The sequence below is a fragment of the Tachypleus tridentatus genome, chromosome 13 (assembly GCF_004210375.1).
Source record: "Tachypleus tridentatus isolate NWPU-2018 chromosome 13, ASM421037v1, whole genome shotgun sequence".
In the NCBI taxonomy this organism is placed as follows: Eukaryota; Metazoa; Arthropoda; class Merostomata; order Xiphosura; family Limulidae; genus Tachypleus; species Tachypleus tridentatus.
The window spans coordinates 102,828,109-102,851,443 of record NC_134837.1 but is presented as its reverse complement, the minus strand read 5'-3'; the positions used below and the strand labels follow the sequence as shown (position 1 = coordinate 102,851,443).

General features: G+C 35.4%; 1 protein-coding gene across 1 annotated transcript in view; it reads left to right on the top strand.

Annotated features, from left to right (window-relative positions):
• The window catches only part of LOC143240648 (E3 ubiquitin-protein ligase RNF10), a 50,472-nt gene extending 28,989 nt beyond the window's left edge, over positions 1–21,483 (top strand). Inside the window, exons 14-17 of the mRNA XM_076483417.1 lie at positions 6,768–6,917; positions 9,507–9,604; positions 16,957–17,170; positions 20,563–21,483. Of these exons, the coding sequence (XP_076339532.1) occupies positions 6,768–6,917; positions 9,507–9,604; positions 16,957–17,170; positions 20,563–20,645 (545 nt within the window). The 3' untranslated portion in view covers positions 20,646–21,483. The remainder of the gene's footprint in view (positions 1–6,767; positions 6,918–9,506; positions 9,605–16,956; positions 17,171–20,562) is intronic.
• The last annotated feature ends 1,852 nt before the right edge of the window (positions 21,484–23,335 follow it).

Sequence of the window (23,335 nt, the reverse complement as noted above, 5' to 3'; positions counted from 1 at the left end):
CACATTGGCTCACACCTGGTTCTCACTGATATTCAAAACTGACTGGCCCATTTCTCATTAACTGCTACTTCTATCCAGTTTTTCTGGATACCAGGCCACGTTGGTATTCGCAGGAACAAGCTTGCAGACATGGCAGCTAAATCTATGCTCCAGCACTATCACCATTGTGCCTATTCCGTACATGGACTATGGTCTTGTATTCAAGGCTCGGCTCCGTGCCAGCTGGCAGTCCACTTGGAGTGTGCAACGCGACAAGTTTTTTCAAAGAAAACCCTATAATGGGCTTTGGCCATCTAGCTTCCATAAGGTTCGGAAGGAGGAAGTTGTTCTAACTAGACTACACATTGGTCACAGTTTTTTAACTCATTGTTTTCTTTTATCTGGAACTGATGCACCAGTGTGTAGTTTGTGTAACATTCAAATCACTATCAGCCACATTTTACTTTTTTGCCATCGTTATGATTCTCAACGACAGCACTATTTTAAACATGTTTTTTCCCAGGGTTTATCTGTAACATTGGACAGTGTTATTGGTGATGGTGACACTGTCCACCTTGATAAAGTTTTTAGTTTTTTAATGGCCATTAATCTTTTTAATCTCATTTAAGTGTTGCATATTTATTCATTACACCTTTTTAATTGTGGTTCCCTTTTCACAGTTTCATTCTCTAGTTCAATTTGAAATTGAAAAATGGCCAGAACATTAAATAACTCGACACCAGGACTGGAAAGGCCAACTTCAGGTGACTAAAGCTGCTGTTTGAACTATCCGTTTGAACTACTCGTTAGTTGTCCTGGCAAGTTGTTATTCCAATTTTGCTACGTGTCTTTTAAACTTTTATTACTTTACCCTTTGGTATCGGCCATAATGACACATAACCTGGAACCAGGACTGGAAAGACCAACTTCAGGTGACTGACGGTGGTTCTTGAACTTACCTGTTAGTGTTCCTGGCGGGTTATGATCATTACCATTTTGCTAGAGTAAGTACTTTCCAACTTCTTTTACTCTGCTTTCTCTCTTACCATTGTAAACTAGGTGTCAACATTGTTTTTATGCTTTTTCATATGTTACATCCCAACTTACACATTCTGCATCTTCACACCTTTGGTTTGGTTTCATACATCAAGTTGCTAGTTCCAGATAGCTGTCTTTTATGGAAGTATACCAGTAAAAGTGGAAAACCTTCTACTGTTGGCCTACTAACGGGGTTTCCTGTTGACGAGCTTACATGGATTTGTATGACAGAATTTCTCACCTAGCTTTTCAACCATGAGTTATTAATCTCCTTGCTTTTTGGATATTGAGTATTCTTATCCCATACATTTCATTTTTTCTGATAATGTAGGGATTTTACTTCCCCTGTGTTTACTGTGATCATGCATTCATTCTGAATATGTTGCTCTCCCAGGTGCCATGCCCTTCTGAAATGGGACATTAATGTGGTTTTACACTCCCTTACTTTACCTCTGTTTGAAAGACTTTTCTCATGTTTATTCTTTCATCTGTCCCTTGAAACATATTTCCTTCTTTTCTTCGCCAGTGGACATTGATGGTCAGATTTGTTTGCCATTGATGCTTCACGTACTCTTTATCGTCCTAGCAATTTTCTCTTTTATCCAAATTGTTTCTATCTCCCAAGAACCTCAGCAGCTCAGGAGGGTTGTTCATCATTCTGCCTTATTTCTCTTCCTTCTATATCCCATCTGTACATCCTTCAGTGTGGATTCTTGTATGTGGCAAGGGGACCTCCCAGAGAAGGTTGTTATTCCAGTTTACTTCCTCTGGGATCTAAACATCCATCCACATGTTTGTTGTGTGGGGTAACCCATGAAGGGGAGGAGAGGATCCTGGTCATTGAGGGGTCCAACCCTAGTACACCACTTTGGCCTTGAATTCCTGTAGGTGGGTGGCTTTGGGGTGGCCCCCCAGGGTTAATCGGCTAATCCAGTTGGGCTAGAGTCAACTAAGTACCAATGTTGGATGTTCTCAGTGGTGTTGTAGATATTGTATCTGGTGCTGGTGTTTGGATATAGGACTTACAAAACCCTGGTGTTGTTGCAGTGTCATTGTTTAGCACTGTAGTGCATCTCTTTGTAGGGCTCCAAGATAGGTGGAGTTGGTTGGCACTAAAACAATCTTTCTTTATTATGGATCCCCCTAATGAAATTAAAAAAAAGTGATAAAACAGACCACTGGTAAATGACCACATCCTGAAGATTCTGAACAGCAATCTTCAACTTCTTCAATGGCTACACCTCATTTTCTGATATTACACACTTTATCAGACAAATTGTTAGGGCAGATGTCTCCATTTTTTATTGAGAAGGGACTAGAGGGACTTGCTTGCTCTCCTAAGTCAGTCAGAAAACTTCTCTGGTGACATATTGGTGAAAACATTCACTCCCTAAATACAGTGAACTCCTCTTGCATTTGAAGGCTGTTGGGGATATACCCATTGAGGTTACTCCCTAAGCTACTTTGAATTATTCACGAGAAGTTATTATTGAGAGGGATTTGAAGAACATCCCCGAGTTGGAGATCCTCACTGATTTCTTCACCCCAGAATCTTTACAGTGAGGCACATTTCTACTTGCAAAGATGGAATTATGATGTGGACCAATGTCCTAATTTTGACGTTTACTTCACTACGTCCACCTGTCACTGTTAAGGCAGGTTATCTTAATTGCAGGGTACCGCCATATATTTTGCAACTCTCTCGGATGTTTCCAATGTCAGCAGTTTAGTCACTCAAAGACATCATGTTGTGGTTCTTTGACATGTGCTTGTTGTGGTGGCAAGGACCACAATGCCTATGAGTGTAAAACAGACCCTCATTGCATTAATTGTAACAGCTTTCACCCATCCTGTTTTCATTCTTGCCTTGTTGGAAGAAAGAGGGCAGCATTTGAAAAACAATTCAAAACATTTCTTACCCCGAGGCTCAAAAGTTACTGTCCACCATTCCATCTCAGATTTACACTGCAGCACTTCATTCCACTGCTACAGTGAGAGTACAGACAGATCTTTCCATGCTCCCAAAAGAATCATTCTCAAACCATGTGAAAAGTCTTCTGTCTTCCACATTTAAAAAAGTTTATGAATCAACTTCAGCATTCATCTCTATCGCTACCATTCCTTCCAGTATATCTCTGGATCCAATTTCTTTGGTTCTGGATATGGGCATTTTCTTGGGTCCTCCTTCTTCAGCCCCGAGATGTAGAATGATCACTTGTTCATGGTCTTAGTCACTAGAATCTTCTTCCATCAGGCAATATAATTTTGCCCACCTTTTGATCTTGCTCTCTGGTAGCTAGGAAGTTGTTGATGTCCAGAGCATTGCTGCTACTTTCTGCTAAAGTTTTTGCTGGTATCTAGCACTTCTTCATCCTCCATCGTCTCAGCCATGAATACTCAGGCAGATTGATCACCTCTTTCCTTTTGGGCTGATTGTCTTTATGACTATAATCATCCATTTACACTGGTGGAACTCAAGCTGGCTCTTCATTGGTTGGACCTGATGATATACACTGCAAGATGTTGTGCCATCTCTCTTTACTATTCTTCTGGCTGTTTTTAACTAGATCTGGAAGGAGAATATTTTTCCTGATGTGTGGCACCAGATTATTGTCCTACCCTTCTTTAAGCCTGGGAAGAATCCCAAGATTCCTTCAAACTACCATCCAATTGCTTTGACGAGCTGTTTTTGTAAGACCTTAGAGAGGATGGTTAATGCTTGTCATTTTTGGTTCCTTGAATCAAACAATTTCCTTTTGCCCACCTAGTATGGGTTCTGATGGTGCCTCTTCATGGACCACCTGATTCAACATGAAATTTCGATCAGAGAAGCTTTTCTCAAGTGACAACATTTTGTTTCAGTATTCTATGACCTGAGAAGGCTTATGATAACACATGAAGACCTTCACTTATATATGGGTTGCGTAGCCATTTGCCCATTTATATAAACATTTTTTTATGGGAAGGTGATTCCAAGTTTGTGTGGGTTTGACACTTTCCTGTTCTTTCTTACAGGAACTTTGAGTTCTTCAGGGACAACCCTGGAGTGTCACACTTTTCAAGATAAAGATTAATATTACTGGACAACTCCCTCTGTGTCGACAACTTCCATATATTGTATCAGCTGTAGAACATGAAGTTTATTCAGTGGCAGCTACAGACTGCCCTCAATCGTTTACTGAAATGGACCATAGCAAATGGTTTTAACTTCTCTCTTACTAAAGCAGTTTGCATGCATTTTGCTGCAAATGGGGTATTCACCCCAATCATGAACTCTTGTTCAGTGAAGTTGTGCTTCCTGTAGTCCCTGAGGCAAAGATCTTGGGGCTTTTCTTTGACCGTAAGGTGACTTTCATACCGTACATCAGGCAGCTACAAGTCAAATGTACAAGACCACTGAACATCCTCTGTGTTCTTTTCTACCACTTGGGGAGCTGATTGATGTTCTGCGCTAAAGATATATTGTGCTATCTTTTGAATGAAACTGTATTATGGGTGTCTGGTCTATGGATCTGCCAGGACCGAGGCCTTGGAGATGCTGGATCTTGTTTGTCATCAGGGACTTTGGTTCTGCAAGAGGGCTTTCTGCATTTTGCCAGTCCAGAGTTTGTATACAGAATCTCATGTACCTCCTCTACACCTCTGCCATTTGCAACTGTCTTTATTGTATGCTTCAAAACTTTGATCCTTACAACAGCATCTTACCTGGGGTTGTGTTTTCCTTCCTCAGTGGGTCCTGCTTTTTCAGAACAGATAATCTGCCATTGTTCTTCAGTCCAGCATTGGACCATTCCCAGTATGTACCTCTCCCACTATCTTTATCATATTCCAGTTTCCTCTTCATGGGGATTTTTGTTTACCATCTGTAGCCATTCTTCAAATTTAGGTGCAACTCTGAATCCTTTTTTCTTTCAGAGTCCTTTTTCACCTCTTTCTCCCATGCATCCTGCTCAGTGGTGATTGGTGCCTGAATAACCTTGCATTATTTTGCTTCATAAACATGCTTGTTATGGACCATACCACCCATGGAGTGTATGGACAAAGGAGGTTGTTGCCCATCCCTTCCATGCAAATGAATAACTTGGTATGGTCTGCTTTTCAGAATGAAGTTTTTTTGGTCTTATATTACACTTTCTCTGGTGATGACTTTTCTCTGGATTCTCCACCTCACTGTATCCCTTCTTTCCAGTTGTATTCTTCTGGGGTGGTTGATTGTAGAGGCAGTTTCCTGCATGAGTTCCACAAAATGATGGCTATAACCATTTAGTCGAAAGCAGAATAGTGGTGTTCTGCTGGTATTGATAAGTCACTTCTTCCAGAAGAGTTGTCTTCACCTTACTGGATGTTGTGATCTCCTGACACCATTTACACAAACCGGAGTTTATCTGTCACCTTACTGGGCTGTGTGATCTTCTGATACTATTTACATTAACACTGCAGTTGAGTTGTCAAAATTGTAGCTCACCCCTTTGATTGGGAGCCCTTATTCTACCCTTGCATGGTTGTCAGCACCCCATGAAGAGATTTGGATAATAGTGAACCAATACCCATAAGTACTCGCAAAAGTTTTGGCTTTTCTATCATCTTCCCCAGTTATTCTGTGTTATGGGTCACAGTGGTGGTATGTGGAATTGTTATGGTTCTGTCTTTGACTATCCCTCATTCTATTCTTTTGGGGATGTTGTTGTCTTTGAATGATACTGGCCTGTGCAACAACTGGGGAAGTTGATTCCGTGTGATAGAGATTAATTTCAGTATCAGAGGTAATCTTTGTGACACACCCAGGAATTGGTGTGGATCTTAATCCTTGATTCTTGGTTTGAGATGAAGATGATGCAATGCTCAACCTACCCTCATGTGGATGGTGGTACTCTGCAAGATTTTGAATGTAGTTCACTTATTGAGTACAGTCTGTTGCATTCTAGCCACTACACCCAGGTGTGCATTCTTGTTGACGTGCTTATCTCTTGTGGGTTTAAGGCACTTTTGCTTGTTTTGGATAGAATCACTTTCCTATCACATTCTCTCCTGCTTGGATGTGCACCTCTCATTTCTGTCCTTATGTCTTACACATTCCACACATTGGTGAAGAGTATACTTGGCCAAGAAGTGGTGCAGTTTCCTCTCTTCTGATCTTTGGATCTGTCTCTCATTCTCAGAAGTATCCTTCAGATCCTGTTGTCCACTCACACTGGTCTCTTCTCCTTCCCTATGTGGGATTCTAGTTTTGTGTTAAGTAAGTATTGAGGTAGTTACAATTTTCATCTACTGAAAATATATTTCTGCTAGGTACTTACCTCTCTTAACACTTCCCATCATTTCTTCCCACATCTCTGGTGCTGACACCTTCTAACAAACTTTGAAGTAATAGTTCAACAGAGAAGTGTAAAGGGAGTCACATTTATCATCTGAGCATATTGTGCTATTATTAGTTAAGAGGTGATACAGGATAATTTGCACACGAGACATGTTGAAATTTTGAAATTCCAACAGGAGCTGGAAAGCCTGTGGTGTGCATAAAGAAAATGTTTGCATATAGAGGGTAGCAGTGTATGACATTAATTAGTCTTGTGAAAAGAGGTAACTATCAAAAATATATTTTAAGTATAGGATTATTATAACATTATCATTGACAATTAAAAGCATTTACTTGCACTTTTTTTTTCTACAGATGTTATCTTAATGAGTAATAAAATTAAATAATTATCTTATAATGATATAGGTTTTAAATCTTGTGTTAACTGGATTAGGTCCTGGAGCAAGATTCCACCTAGACAGTTTACATCACTTCCCAACTTGGACTAGTTCTGAAAATGATAACTTGGATATACAACATTTAACAGACTTACCTCCTTTCAGACCAGAAGAAGAATCTATTTCGTCAGATACTTCATCAGCAAGTAAAGTCCATATTTTTGTTTATATGAGGCTGATTTTCACTTCCAACTGATAGTTGTTATATGAAAAATTTATTGTGTGTGATGTGAATTTTAAATTGTAAAAAATTGTATTTTGAGAATGAACACCATGAATGACATTTTTGAACCTATAAATTTTGTAACTGTTTATATTGAAAGTGTTCCTTCTTTTGTCTGAATAAGCATTCATGAATGAGTTTAGTAGTAAGCACTGTGGTGTTTGTCAAGGAGATAAAATCTGTAATAGACATTAAACCCCATTGTCATGGATATCCTTTACTATTTGTGTTACAAAGCTTCAGTGGCTTATATTTCAAATTTGATTAAATTACTTTTATGCTATACCTATTACTATAGCATAAAATCATAGCTAATAATCCACATTTTAATATTATATAATTTTTAAGTTCTTAATTTTATAAGGCAGTATTTTAAAAAATCCTGAATTTCCCCATGTGAAAGAAATGTGACACAATTTCCCTAGTCATCCATTCTTCTCTAGTTTATTAACAATAAGTACAAAATTTAATGTAAATTACTCACTATAAAATTGTTATTGCCCAGACAAACCATAATTTTTATAGTCTTCAATTTTGTTTTGTTACAGAGCCATAAAATAGGAAATCGGACCCTTGTGTCACATTCTTTTTTCAGGTTTTGTTAACAGTTTTCTCTTACGCTTGCCTCTCCCCGCTAGTACAGCAGTATGTCTATGTATTTATTTGCTAAAATCAGGGGTTTAGTTTCCCTAGGTGGGCTCAGCAGATAGCCCGATGTGGCTTTGCTGTAAGAAAACACACACAAACACACTCTTACACTTAATTCTGTGTTGTGTATTATCAAAAACTCAGTTTTAATCTATCGAGTGACATTGTATTGCATTGTTTCCTGAACATAGAATTATAATTTTCTTTGTTAGCACAAGCTTTATTCCCATTGAATAGATAATGACTGGTTTGGATGAATTTGTAACTGCTCTTGTTGCATAGTTACAAAGTCAGAAAAACTGATAGTTAAGGAAATATGTATGCTTTCTGCATTTTGTATTCCATGTTTTTGGTGTATTATTTAATTCATTAAAAGCATCTAGTACATTAGTACCAATAATATGAAAAAGGAGGATTAAGTGTCAACAGTTTAAAAAAAAAAAAAAACCTGTTACTGTATTTCATGTTTTTGTTTATTTGTTATTATAGAAGTAACTAAAATGTAAAAATATGGATCTCTTTAGGTCACTTAAGGTTAAATTAGATAAAATAAAGAATAATAAATGATTCATGAAGCATGCATGCTAGCAGCTCAGAGTAGCTTGTGGGTAATTTACTTTGATAGCATAACATGAACCTCTGGCCCGGTATGACCAGGTGGTTCAGGCACTCAACTTGTAATCCGATGGTGGAGGGTTCGAATTCTGGTCGCACCAAACATGATTGCCCTTTCAGTCGTGGGGGCATTATAATGTAATGGTCAATCCCACAATTCGTTGGTAAAAGAGTAGCCCAAGAGTTGGCAGTGGGTGGTTATAACTAACTGCCTTTTCTCTGGTCTTACACTACTAAATTAGGAACGGCTAGTGCAAATAGCCCTTGAATAGCTTTGCACAAAATTCAAAACAAACGAACAAATAAACATGAACTTCTTGTTCCTTAAGTGATTTTCAACTTATGGCATGAATCGTGTATATTAGACATGGTTCAATGAGCAAGAAAAGAATAAAATTTAAGTATAAACAGATATATATTGTTACAAGTTAGATAAATGAATGTTGTGTCATGTTATAATTTGAAGTTATTATAGAAAGAAAAATAGGATAATTTAGATTTTTTTTGTGGTTATGAGGTTGATCAAATTAACCAATCTTGTATAAGGTTAAGGTAGAGAAAATAACAGATAAAATATACAAATTTATTGAAAGCAAACATTTGAAAGTATTTAGGAGAGTTTAGAGAATATGCAAATGAAATTTGAAGTTTTTGAGATGAAAAGTTTTTTGTTCTTAACATGAAATTCACTTTGCCCATGGACTTTTAAAAAAGTAACCCATATTGACAGATAAATGTTTATTTAAAAATTCTTTCATGAAAAATGATTTATTGAATGTGAAAGACTTGCAATGTTTACTGAGTCTGCTGATTTTTTTAAAGATATACATAAAGTTAAGAGTTGGTACCAAAACTATGAAGACTAAAGAGATTGTGGTCAGTCTTGTTTAGAGATTTAAGTAGTGTGTTTTTGTGTGTTGAACTGAAATTCTACTGTCAATAGAAAACTTAACCCAATGTGAAAAATACTGGGAATTGTGATTAAAAAAAACACAAAACCCATTCCTGAAGAACTTGTGTTGAAAATGGGTTTAACAATTAGTAGTTTAAAATACTAAGATATCATCTAAGAGATCCATTCCTCAAAAATCCTAAAAGTGGACAGTAGTGCTTCAGTTGTGAAAGATAAGGTAATAAAGCCTGGAAATGTTAAATATATTCAAGAAGAATTACTAGTATGGTATAATTTATAACTATTAATTCATCCATTACACTAATATGCTAAAGTTTTATTGTTTTGGTCTCACAGCTGACCTGGTCCTTAGTGCAGCCAGTGAATCTCTCCAGATTCACTCTTTTAACAACACTGAAGATAATTCAGCTGTCAGACCCACATCTTTTGCTGAGGTATGTAACCTGTTTTATATATTGTGGTGAATTAAGACCTAATTTTTTTTATCCTAAGCATATCAGAAATATATAAAGCATTGGCTTTAAGTACAATACACATCTGCATATCACTGTTTTAAAGATGTAATTAAAAATTATAATTCTAACTATTTCAGTTTTGAACTCAAAATATTTTAGAATTGACATTTTTTCATTTTGTAACATTTATTTAATGCACTTTACAAAAAAAAACATTTCAGTTTACATTTTTTTACAGCTCTACAGAATCATGAATGTAAAACACTCATTTATCATGATTATAATGGTTCATGTCATGTTTCTCACTTGGTTTAGTCTCTTGAGTTTGATTCCTGTACATGATGAGGGATGAAAATATTCACCCATGTGTTTGCTGTGCAGGGAGAACTGTGAAGGGGAGGAGAGTATCTTGGTGGTTGAGGGATCCAACTCTTAATTCACCACTTTGGCCTTGAATTCCTATAGATGGGTGTCCCTGGGGTTCATGTGCAGATGAACTGAAAAAAAAAATTATCAGAAAATGACCATGCCTGGATGACTTCAATAATTGCTATCAGTTAGACTCAACACATCAATTTCTCATTCTGTATTCATTTTATGAGAAATCCTTAGGGTAGGTGTGTCTTTTTTCATTCAGAAGGGATCAGATAGACTTAATGGCTTCCCTAAGTCAGTAAGGAAGTTGCTCTACTGAGACATTTTGGTGGAAACATCTACGTCTCAATGCATTAAACTCCTCTTGAAATTAGAGGCCATGAGGGATATTCCCATCATAGTTACTCCCCAAGCAACTTTGAATTCCTCAAGAGGAGTTGAGAGGGATTTGAAGAGCATTCCTGACTTAGAGGTTCTGGTTGGTTTCTCTTATTAGTGGAGATATGGTGCACTGAAGAAATGCCTGGATATATGGCCATATCTTATTTTGATTTTTACATCATACATCCACCTGCTACTATCAAGGCAGGTTCCTTGAATTGTAAGATATGACCATATATTCCCAACCCTCTCTGTTGTTTTTTGTGTTAGTAGTTCAGTCATTCAAAGACATTGTGCTATAGTTCTTTGACATAGTACTCATTTTGGCAGCAAAGACTGTGACACCTATGAATGTAAACTGGAACCACACTGTGTTAACTGTTGTGGTTCACATACCTTTAATTTTCATTTTTGTCGTAAGTTGGTATAGGAGAAGGAGGTTCAATGTTTAAAGACCGTGAACAATATCTCCTACCCATCGGGTTGGAATTTATTATACCCCACTTTATGTTGAACACATACTGCTACACTCCATTTCACTGATGCAGTGGGAGTGCAGACAGATCTCTTTGTGCTTCTGACATAGTTGTTCTCATCACTTGTGAAGATTCTTTTGCTTTCCATGGTTAAGCAAGTTGACAACTCATCAATGCCTATCTCTTTCACCACCATTCCCAGGTAACTTCCCAAGTCCACTTCCTTTGACTCCAGCTTTTGTCATCTGCTTGGGTCCTTCTCATTCTTCAGCCCTGAGATGCAGAACGATTATTCATTTATTCCCTCAGTTGTTGGAATCTACATCCCACTGACAAAGACCTGCCCATTCAACCTAGGGCAGAATCCATGGAGGTCAACAGATGCCATCTCTCTCCTTCCATCTCTTGCTATTCTTCTGGTTGTTTTTAACCAGATCTGGTAAGAGAATGCTTTTCCTGATGCTTGGTGCTGGGCTATCGTTCTCTCTTTTTCTTAGCCTGGGAAGGATTCCATGATTTTTTGAAACAATCGTCCGAATGCTTTGAATCCTCTCTGTAAAATCTTAGGAGAGGATGGTTAATGCTTGACTTGTTTGATTCAAGGAATCAAACAACCTCCTCTCATCCACCCAGTGTGGTTTCTGATTACAGCACTCTGCCATAGACCACCTGATTTGACTTGATGGGTCAATCAGGGAGGCATTTCTTAAGAGACAACATCTTGTTTCTGTATTCTTTGGCCTTGATAAGGGTAATATTCTATGTAGATGTTTTGCATTTTGTGACACCTGCACTTGTGTGGGTTGTATAGCCATTTACCCACTTTTATACTGAATGTTTTAAAGAACAGATTATTTGAAGTTCGTGTGGGGTTGACGATTTCTCATTCTTTTCTACAGGCACTTGGACTCTCCCAGTGCTGTGTTTTGAGTGTCACACTTTTCAGTTGAAGATTAATGCTATCACTGCACAATTTTCTCCTACCATTGCAAACGTGCTCTATGTAAACAACTTCCACATCTCATCAGTTGTCAAACATGAGGTTTATTGAGCATCAGCCAGCCCTCAGTCATTTGTTAAAGTGGACTATGGCAAACTGTTTTATGTTTTCTTTCTTTAAAATTGTGTGCATACGCTTTTGGTGCCAATGGAGTATTCACCCCAATCCAGAGCTCCATCTTGGTGGTGGTGGTTCTTTCTATGATTCTTGGGGTTTATTTTTGACTGTAAGCTGATCTTTGTTCCACATGTCAAGCAACTATGTATCAAGTGTACAAGGGCACTGTACATCTTCTGTGTCCTCACTTTCACCTTTTGGGGAGCAGATCAATATTCTATGCCAGGAGTCTCCAGAACCTTTTGGACAAGGGTCAGGAGGTAGATCTTTTTAGGATTCATTGGTTGGAGTGGTTGTGGTAAAATTCAAGTAGGGATGTATACATGATAAATATACATCACTAATTTATTTCTCATGAAAGCACATATTGAAAATATATAAGATGCACAATCATCTTTTTTGACATTAGTGAGAAGCATAAAACTGTTGCTTTTCTGACAAAATTACACTTAACTGAGGTTCAAAGTTAGTGCTCCATATCATCAAAAGTGATTGCAAATGCTTTTCAGTTAAGGCTCATGTGTAACTATATTTCACATACTTTCTCTTTGAAAATGTCTCTTCACAGAAGTAGGTAGTACCAAAAAATTGAAATGAATCCACAAGCAAAGTTTTTTTTATTTTTTCTAAATGAACGTATTGATCACTTGACAGGCATCTGCAGAGATGCCAACCATTACAATTTTGGTGTATACATTACGACTATAGGCTCATACAGACAAATATTACAACTTGTTGCAACTCCCAAATTATTATATATTATATAGGCCTATACAATAAAGTGATAAATTGTTTCCCCAGGGCTTGAAAAGGGTGAAAAGAAAATTTCTAGTAAGATACAAATAAATTTTGATAATAAATAAGACATAGTCCAAATGGTTACTTGTGATGATCATATTTGTGCTTGAAATAATAAAAATATTTGCATCTCCATCTACCAAATAGTTTGAGTGCAGTGCTTATCCATATTGGGTACGTGGGGGAATCCATAGTTACGTCATCAGTGCTGGTCAGCCAATCAGTGCTCGCTGATTTCTTGTTTTCTAAGCAGCATAGAAAGACCAATGCGATCGTTCACAAGATGGAAAAAAAAAAGAGGCCTCATTCACCAGATTGTCTTGTTTCTGGCAAATCTAAAAGGACTAAAACTGTAAAAGGGCTCTATCTACAATCATTATGCACAGTCATTTTAAATAGTTGGCATCTCTGCATCTGTCAGTTTCCTTTTTTTGTATTTGTTCTTCAACATGTTGGGTTGCAGATTAGTCACTTCCATTTGAACTTCAGGTGACAGTTTATCAATTACACAATCAAGTGGGTTTTGGAAGATCTTTATTTCTGTTGAACTTGCATTAAGATCAGGAAAATGCTCCTTGAACTGTAGTTTTAGGTCAGAAAGGATATCTTGTGCAAGCTTGTGTGGGAATAGGGATCCCACTTCTTACTTGAACGTTTCACATCATGGAAAGTCTGTGAAGCAACTCCTCTTCAATTGTAACTCAAAAATAATTAGTTTTTTTGCTGAAATGCTTTCACTTTGATGTATATACTGCAAATAAATGCATTTTCACTTTGTAATCTAAGATTTAATTCATTTTGGTACATGGTTAAGTCTACAGAAAAACCTAATTTCCAAAGCCATTTACTTTTTGTGAGTAACAGATGGTCTTTTCATTTAAGAAAATTTCAGTTTCAACTCTAAGCTCAAAAAATTGTGACATAACCTTCCCACAGCTAAGGCATCAAACTGAAGCATTGTAAGGCAAGTCAGAATATGTTGCTTCTATTTCCACCAAAAATTCATAAAACTAACGATGAGTGAAGCTCATTTTTGAAACTACAGGTTCCAATGCACATGACGGATACAGATATTTTCTACATAGTGCCTACTGATGAATAATGCAGTGAAAAACCATAGGCTTGGAACAACCTGCACTTTCAACATCTTTGTAAATTTGCCCAACTAAACTTTCTCCTGCACAACACATATCTTTATCACCATCTGTTGTAGCACACTTCAGCTGTTTCCATTCCAGGATGTACTAAGTGATTTTTAACCTCTTTGAAAATGTCCTCACCTGTGTTTGTTCTGTGCATACTTTGGCCTTGTCTTTCAGCTGAAACATGGTAAAATCATTTACCAATGGTGAGCTAATTAAATTACGTACAATTGAAGTAGCTGAAGAAATGTGTCCAGAAAAAGTAGACTTATTTAAAACTACTAGCCATTTGGCAAATATAGTTGCTTGTAGTTTTAAATAAGTCTACTTTTTCTGGACACATTTCTTCAGCTACTTCAATTGTACGTAATTTAATTGGCTCACCATTGGTAAATGATTTTCCTTGCTTGATTAACAAGTGTGCTAGTCAGAAACTTGCTCTTGTTGAAGCTTTGTTCTCAGCTTTCTTCATCTTAAATACAAATTATTCTAATGATAAGTTTCAAGGTTTTGAATTTGTCTGAATGTAGCTTTCCCGTGATGTGAGAATAGTTTGAGTGCTTGGTTTGGTAAAGTCTATGAATGCTATATTCTTTTAGCACTGCAATAGTGTTGTTGCATATTAAGTACAATGCTTTATTATGTGATTAAACAACAAAGTAGTCCACACTGTACTGTTTTTTAAGAACATGACACTCAGAGTCAACTTCTTCCCTTGTCCTGACACAATAACTAGGAATAGATATGAACTTGAACATGAAGTAAACATAAGCATTCACTGTATACATTGAGGTACAAGGTGCAGATGTGGGAAGAAAGTCTGCTTCGGAGCACTAGGATTGATAAGTGAGGTGATGCAATACTAAATTATGATTTTTTTCCAGCAAATAGAAAAGTATCACACCGAGATTGACTTTATTTTTATATAATATTAAAAATGAAACTTATATTATTATATTATTTTAATGAACTGTTGGTGGGCTGTATCACAACTGTATTGCTTTTGCTCAGTTAAATTTTTGTTTTTATAATATTAAAAAAATTATATTATTACTTTAATAAACTGTTGACAGGCCAAATAAACATGGGCTTTCTGTATTTTTCCAGTCCAAAGTTTGTACACCTAGTCTCACAAACCTTCTCTTCACCTCTGATGCTTGCAACTTTCTCTACCCTGTGCTTTGGAACTTCTATTCTTACCACAGCATCCCACCTGGGGTTGTGTTTTCTTCCTTAGTGGGCTATGCTTTTTCAGAATAGATGGTCTGCCATTGTTCTTTTTGGCCTTCATATCCAGGCACAGATGGCTGAATTGAGTCTGTCCTTAGATAAAGTTGCTGTCTCTACTGATCAGCTCATCCAACTGTGGTTTCATCACCATCTCCAAATGTGACCTTTTTTTAAGCCATCCGAGGAAGGCAGATTCTCCTTATTGGAAGTACTACCTTCTATAATCAGACAATCATTTGAACCAACCTTCTATTTCCATTTATATGGATAGTTCTAAATCGGACAACTCTGTGGGCTCTGCCGTGGTTTCTTGTAGTTCACTGGTTGCACACAGGATCCTTTCTACAGTTTGTGTTCACTGTTGAATTGTGTGCCATTTCTCTTACCTTTGGTCATGTAGAAACTAAGCAGTACACTAATTGTACATTTTCTGCTCACTGTGGAATCACTTCATGGTAGTTCTTACCCTGTTCTTATTGATATTCAAAGCCAACTGACCCATTTATCTTTACTATCCATTTCTGTCTAGTCTTTCTGGACACCAGGCCATGTCAGTATTTGCAAGAATGAGCTTGCTTACATCACAGCTAAGTCTGTCTGCTCTGGAGGTATTAGTGCTTTGTCTGCACCATATATGGACTACAATCCTGTACTAAAGGCTCAGCTCCATGCCAGTTGGCAGTTGACGTGGAGTGAGTAACTTGATAACAAACTTTTCCAGATCAAACTTTCTATTGGTCTTTGATTGTCTTATTTTAAAAATGATTGGAAGAAGGAAATTGTCCAGGCTAGGTTACACATTGGTCACAGTTCAACTCAGTTTTCTTTTATCTCAGACTGATGCACCTGTATGTGACCTTTGTGACACAAGTTACAATAGCTCACATTTTACTGTTGTCCCACGACATTTTTACCGTAGGTTTTAACCCCTAATGCTGGACAGTGCCATTAGCAATTGTGACACTGCCCACCTTACTTTTTAAAATTTTTTAAAGGCCATTGGTTTTTTTTATTGTAATTAAATTTGTGTCCAAAATTTGGCCATTTTCTTTTAACTTGATTTCTTTTTACATGCTAAAAATGTTACTTTTATTTTTTCTGGTTGTTTGGCACAGATAGCTTAGTTACTTTGCACCAATAAACACCAACCAACCAACCATTTGAATTAGGTTTTCTGTTAATGGTTTTACTGATACTTCACTTCATTGCCATATGATGTCACAACATGTGGTGTGAGAAATTAATGAAGTTCAGTTTTTAAAAAAAAACAACCAACATTTAAATAGAGTTAAAAGGAGGAAACTGTAAACTGTTTATGTCAATTTAGAGCAACTACAATGATTTTAATGATAAATTTCAGGAAAAAAGTGTTCCTACCCTAAATAAGTTTATCTTTTCATGGAATTAAATTATTTTTCTGTTACCATCATATTCAGGCTCCTTCAAGATGGCGTATTACAGCAACCAAGAGCTTTTGGTTTCACAGTTTTATTTCATTAAATGTTTAATGCAATTACAGTGTTCAGCATTTTAAAAAGGTTTGCCAAAAAAAAACTTTTCAGAAGGATGTGTACTTGGGAATATCTAATGATAGCATCATTACTTTTTGCCTCCCTGTGGTGTAGTGGTTAGATTGCAGATTTACGATGATAAAAACTGGGTTTTGATACTCCTGGTACGCACAAAAGATAGCCTATTGTGTAGTTGTGTGTTTGATTATAAAATAAACAAATAAAAGGATACGTATTTTTTATTGAATTGTTAGAAGGGTCAGAGTTTTAATACTCGTGGATCAAACATTTTGTACCTTAGATGCTACGAGAGAGCAAGTCAAAGCAGGATCACTGGAGGCAACCAGTGAAGCAACAGGGAAAGCAAACTGCATCTCATGACATCAAAGATAAAGAGACTGGTTCTACTGAAGATTTTGATGAAGATTATGTAGCTGTTCCTGAATACCATCAGTCTTTTAGTGATGCTTTCCAAGCTGCTTTGGACAGCATAAGTCAGCAAAATACTTCACAAGGTAAAAATTTTGTAGTTGAACTGATGCTCAAATTTATGGAGAATCACATGCTCTCACTGTCATGTTGACATGGAACTAAATACATGTATAGTTTTTTTTGTAATCTTGAAATAGTTGTTTTTATGAATGTAAACTTAATATTCAATAGCTATTGGTTATATTATTGACCTGCAGAAAACTATTACTTCAGACATAGTGTCATTATTCCAACATTTTGAATGAAACACTTAATTTTGAAGTTAAAAAATTTGTTAGTAAATAAAAGCATTCTGAAAAGTTGTCACTTGCTACTGAAAATGTGTTAGATAAATAAAATTTTGTTTAATTTAAGATTTCATGGATGAAGTAGCCTTGTATAAATTCCTCATTTTTTTCAGTTTCCTCTCCCACATTTTGAACACTATATTTATTTATTTTTACAATTAATTTGTTGGTATTTTTTTCAGATTATCATGACTTTTTCAAGACAATATCACCTGTAACGTGGTGTCTTGTCTAATTTTTTCATAAAATAATGGCAACCACAATTTGAATCTGCTATAGTTAATAAAATCTGTGTAATAGCTATTTATGTGGTAAAACAATTACATTATTAACTTAGTGCATTAGTTTCACTGAATTATTTGTATATTTACCATTCAAGTCCCTTCTTTAAGCCTTAATGTTATTGTTTGTACTTATTTATTTTATCTTATTACTGTTAAAATACTTGAGTTATTTCTTAGGGTTTAATTACATCCAATTTCCTGATTTGTAAGTTGATTACATTCGTAGGGGAATCTTAGACTCAGTTATCTTAGAAGAGTCCATAATATTTGTTTTTCATTTTATAATTTCTTGTTAATTCTTATTTTCCATCATTGTCAACATTAGTGTTTTTGCAGTACTACCTGTAGCATTTTGTACTGGAATCTGTAGCTAAACAATAGTGCTTTAGAGTTTGAAAGCTACTCCAAAGTTACACTGTTGGAGCTGTTTAATGGGCTTTCTATTGTCATATATTGATGTCTGGTTTTTCAAGGGATTGAATCTGTGATAGTGCATAAACTAGTTTTTTTTCCTTAATTTTAGTTTCTTTAATAGTGTTGGTCAAAGTACAGTCATGTGAAAAAGTTAGGACACCCTATGAAAGCCTGTGTATTTTTGTAACATTTTTGGATATACAGATATTTAATCTCAATTTTAACAATACTAAAAGATTGTAGGAATATAACTAAACATTAAAACTGAAAAAAAAGACTTTTCAAGATCTGTAAATGTCATGCTACAAAAATGCATATTCTAACTGAGGAAAAAGTTAGGACACCCCCTCCCCCCATTTATTCCCACTTAAAATGGCTCAACTCACAAACAGGTGTATCACACCAGGTGCACATGATTAGAAGATTGTTACTCAACATTTTGAATGAGGCTTGCCCTATTTAAACCTCAGACATTTAGTTTGATGTGCCCCTGACTGTTGAAGTAAGAGTGAGCACCATGGTGAGAGCAAAAGAGCTGTCTGTGGTTTTCAGAAAGAAAAGTTGTAGCAGCTTATGAGTCTGGTAAGGGATTTAAAATGATCCCAAACGATTTTGAAATCAGCCATTCTACTGTCCAGAAAATAGCAAATGGAGGGCTTTCAAATCAACTGCCAACATGTCCATGTCTGGTCATCCAAGCAAGTTCACCCTGAGAACAGACTGCAAGATGCTAAAAGAGGTCTACAAACACCCTAACATGTCATCACGGGACCTACAGCAGGCTCTGGCTACTGTTGATGTGAAAGTGTATGCCTCTACAATCAGAAGGAGACTGCACAAGTTTAACTTGCATGGGAGGTGTGCAAGGAGGAAATCTTTGCTCTCTAAAAGAAACATCAAGGCCAGACTGAAGTTTGCCAGAGAGAATGTAGATAAAGACCAGAACTCCTGGAATAATGTTCTTTGGACAGATGAGTCCAAAATTGAATTATTTGGACACCAGAACAGAGGACATGTTTGGTGTAAACCAAATACAGCATTCCAGGAAAAGAACCTCATACCAACTGTGAAGCATGGAGGTGGAAATGTTATGGTTTGGGGCTGCTTTGCTGCAACAGGACCTGGACAGCTCACAATCGTAGAATCCACCATGAATTCTACTGTGTGTGAGAGGATCATGTGAGACCATCTGTAAGAAAATTAAATCTGAAGCAGAACTGGACCCTGCAACATGACAATGACTCAAAACATACCAGTAAATCCACCAAGGACTGGCTGAAAACTAAGAAATGGAGAGTCCTGGAATGGCCGAGTCAAAGCCCAGATCTTAATCCCATTGAGATGCTGTGTGGTGACTTGAAAGAGGCTGTTCATGCAAGAAACCCCTCAAACATCTCACAGCTAAAAGAATTTTGCATTGAGGAGTGGGGCAAACTTTCTTCAGATCGATGTCAGAGACTGGTAGATGGCTACAAGAAGCATCTCACTGCAGTTATTTCAGCCAAAGGGAGTAACACTAGCTATTAGGGGGGCAGGTGTCATAACTTTTTCCTCAGTTAGAATATGCATTTTTGTAGAACTACATTTACAGAAGATCTTGAAAAGTCTTTTCTTCAGTTTTAATTGTTTAGTTATATTCCTATAATCTCTCAGTATTATTAAAATTGAGATTAAATATCTATATGTCCAAAAATGTTACAAAAATACACAGGCTTTCATAGGGTGTCCTAACTTTTTCACATGACTGTATATAATAGATTTATCATTATTTATAATATATATTTTTATATGTATTTATTTTAAAGTTAATTTTCTGTTAAATTATCATTAAGCTTCAGGTCTGCTTTAAATCTCTTAAGTGGTGTGAACCTCTTCAGGTGTTAAGATTACAGCTGAAAATATCACTAACAATCCACCTGAATTTCTCTACCAATTTTCTTTTAAATTGGTTTAACCAGTTTCTCACAACAAGTTCTGGCATTAAGCTAGTAAACAGACAGGTGGACAGCTGTGCTTTATTTATGTAGGTGGCAGAGAATGAAGGCAGAACAAACCTCAACACTGTACACTTATCAAATTGTATTAGTTACTGCACCTAGGATGAATAAAGAAATCTTAATATTACTCGTACGTGTTTAATAAATAAATAAAACAAATGTGATCTTGAAATATTTAGAAGTGATCTACTTCTGACTATAACAAAAACTGAAAAATCAATGACTGTTATAATACTTTTTCATTGCTGAAAAGAACATGTCTGTAGTACAGTGAAAGTAGCACTAAGTGTTCAGCTAAATAATATACTCTGTATTTTTCTTTTCCTTTAATTGAAAGTATTTGTTATAGATATTTTATATTATTTTCGTATAACATAATGTTCTTAGTTTTACCATTTAGTTAGTTTACAAATTGTTTTTTCTTTCAATTCAGAACAAGAACAGTGTAAAGGTAAAAAGAAGAAGAAAGTTAAGAAAATGGTTCTTATTGCCACTACAATGAATCGAGGGAAGTGATTGCACATCAGTTATGAGGGATGATTTTACTTTGTCTGTTCCCAGATTCTTTAAAGCATTATGTAGGCAACATAGATAGCTCTGATAAATGTAACCTTTATTGTTTAACTAATAAACTGCAGTCATAACTAGTGCTATGTTAAGAAAAATAAAAAAATGTTAGTTAGATGTTGCATAATTGTATTTTATTTTTAGTTGTCTTGAACTTTCAGGATTTGTTCTACTAATTCAGTTAATCTTTATTAAATTGTGATTTTGTAAGTTTAGTTGTACTTGTACATAATGGTGCTTTTAAAAAGGAACATATCTTCAAACTTTTAATATTCATAGATAGCTAATTTGATTATTGGTAGCATAAATTCAGAGCATCATATGCCAAAAAATGATTTTTCACTACCTTCTCTTCTTGTGATTGTTTGATTTAAGATAATTTGACTATTTCATTGTCTCTCATAAAGTTGTCAGAGTTGATTTGAAACATGTTTTATAACATTAATTTCTAAAACCTTATGGTATCTAAAGATTTGTAAATTTTTTGTAAAATGCTGATTTTTTAGGATCTAACATAAGAAAATTAATTTTTTTAAAGAAATTTGCATAAAAAATGGCTTATAAAGTGAGTAGTACTCAAGATGACAAATGCACTGTAGTTCATAAGTGTTATCTGTATTTTTTTTTTTGAAGCTGATTTTTTTTTAATTCTAAAGGTAAGATGTATTTTTTATTTCTATTCTGTTCAGTGATATTTCTTGTTAGCCAGCCTCACTTTTGCTCGGAGCAATTAATGTGATTCTTTGTATAGAAGTGGTCTTGTAATAAATGAGGTGGATACATAAAATTCATGACTGGCCACTTTTGGGTTATTTCTGAACATTGTAATAAGAGACACTGAGTATTATGTTAAGTTTTACTGCTCACTTTTGTATGGTTAAATAAAATTAAATAAATTAGGGTTGATGTATTTTATTGGTTAAAAAATTGCTAATAATTAGTTTTAAATGTAATCTATAATTAGTTTAAACTAGGAATTAAGTGTTGAATTTGTAAAACAAAAAGGTTTTACTGAAAACTTCATTTGTGGATTATACTACAGTTTTGAACACATTTCTAAATTCATGCTTGTAGGAAAAGAAAAATCAAGATAATGTTTGTTTGTGTTATTTTTTCTAAAAAACTCAAGTTGCATCTTTGAAATTAAATATTTCTCAGCTTCAAACCAAAATGATGAATAGTGTTACAATTGAAATGAATTTTATAAATTTCTCTTACATTTTAAAGAATAAAAACAAAACAAAAACCACTGAATTTTTAAAATGTCTTTTTACCTTTGTGCCCAAAAATCCATTGTACATTAGATTTGTAGTTTTTTTTTGTCCATCTAAGAGAACTTTAGTTGATTATTTAAGAAGAAAACATATTGTAACAATATCTTTACTGGTGTATCAGTCCTGTGCATCAGAACATGAACTTTTAATTTTAACAACATTAAGTAGGATGTTAAAGTGAATATTTTAAGGAAAAAGTGAAATTTTATTCATTAATTTCTAGTTCTAGTAACATCTGAGAAGGTTTTATTAAAAGATTGAAACATTCAATTTGAACCTTTTACTCATGTGTATATACATGTATATATATTTTCTCTACATCCATTTATTATTACACTTTGCTTTTGTTCCTAGCTAACAAATTTTTAAATATGACAAATAACTTTGAATCTCCTTTTGATTACAGTCTCTGAACTCTTGTGACATGACAGTGACATCATGATGACCTCTTCTACATCTTTATTGTAGTTGATGTTGCAACATATGACATGACAAATGATGCTTGTAGCTTGAGGTTGTTTCTACTTTTGTTATTTTATTGTTAAATAAACCTTTTTTATTTTTTATTTATGTAACCACAGATTAAAGTAATGAAAGTGTTAGTTTGTTGAACTTGCAGAGAGCTACTAAAGGTCTATGTGCACCATCTCTTTCTGAGGTAGAAATAGTAGACAAGAGGGAAGACAGCATACCCACTACCATCTTTTGTGTTACTTTCTTATCAAGAAAAATTGATGTTGACAGTTGTGTTACATTACACACATGGATGACAGAATGAGCATGTTTGATAGGATATTGCAAGTTGAATACCCACACTGCTATGGCATGTGAGGGTGCTGATAAAACTGTAAGTTTAAAAATAACTGGTGGAAAGGTATACATACCACTTTGTGAAGTATTTTTATCAAAATGTTTACCATGTGTATTAGAAATGTAACATGGACTCCAATTAACAGAAGAACCCAAAGTGTTTGTAATGATGCATATTAAAGCAGGAATGTTTGAAGAGAAACTAGATTATCCTAAAGTGTTTAATATATGCCTACTGCTAGAAGTAGTTCCACAACATAATATTACCTAACACTATATTGCACGTTGTCTAAAGGAGTAGGAAATTTAGGTAAACGGTCTTATCTCGTCGTATAAAGTCCTGATCCAATAACTTGGCATTCGTCATATAAGTTGTCTGAAGTCTTGCAATCAAGCAACGTTCTTAAAACAAATGTAATTTTATTTGTAATATCACTCGAGATCGGTTTGGAGCACACTGAATGAACAAGAAAATTCACCGTACCTAACGGAGTGTTAAGACATTGTGTGGTTCTCAGAAACTGTGGTTTTTTGGTTTATCTTTGGCATACGAGT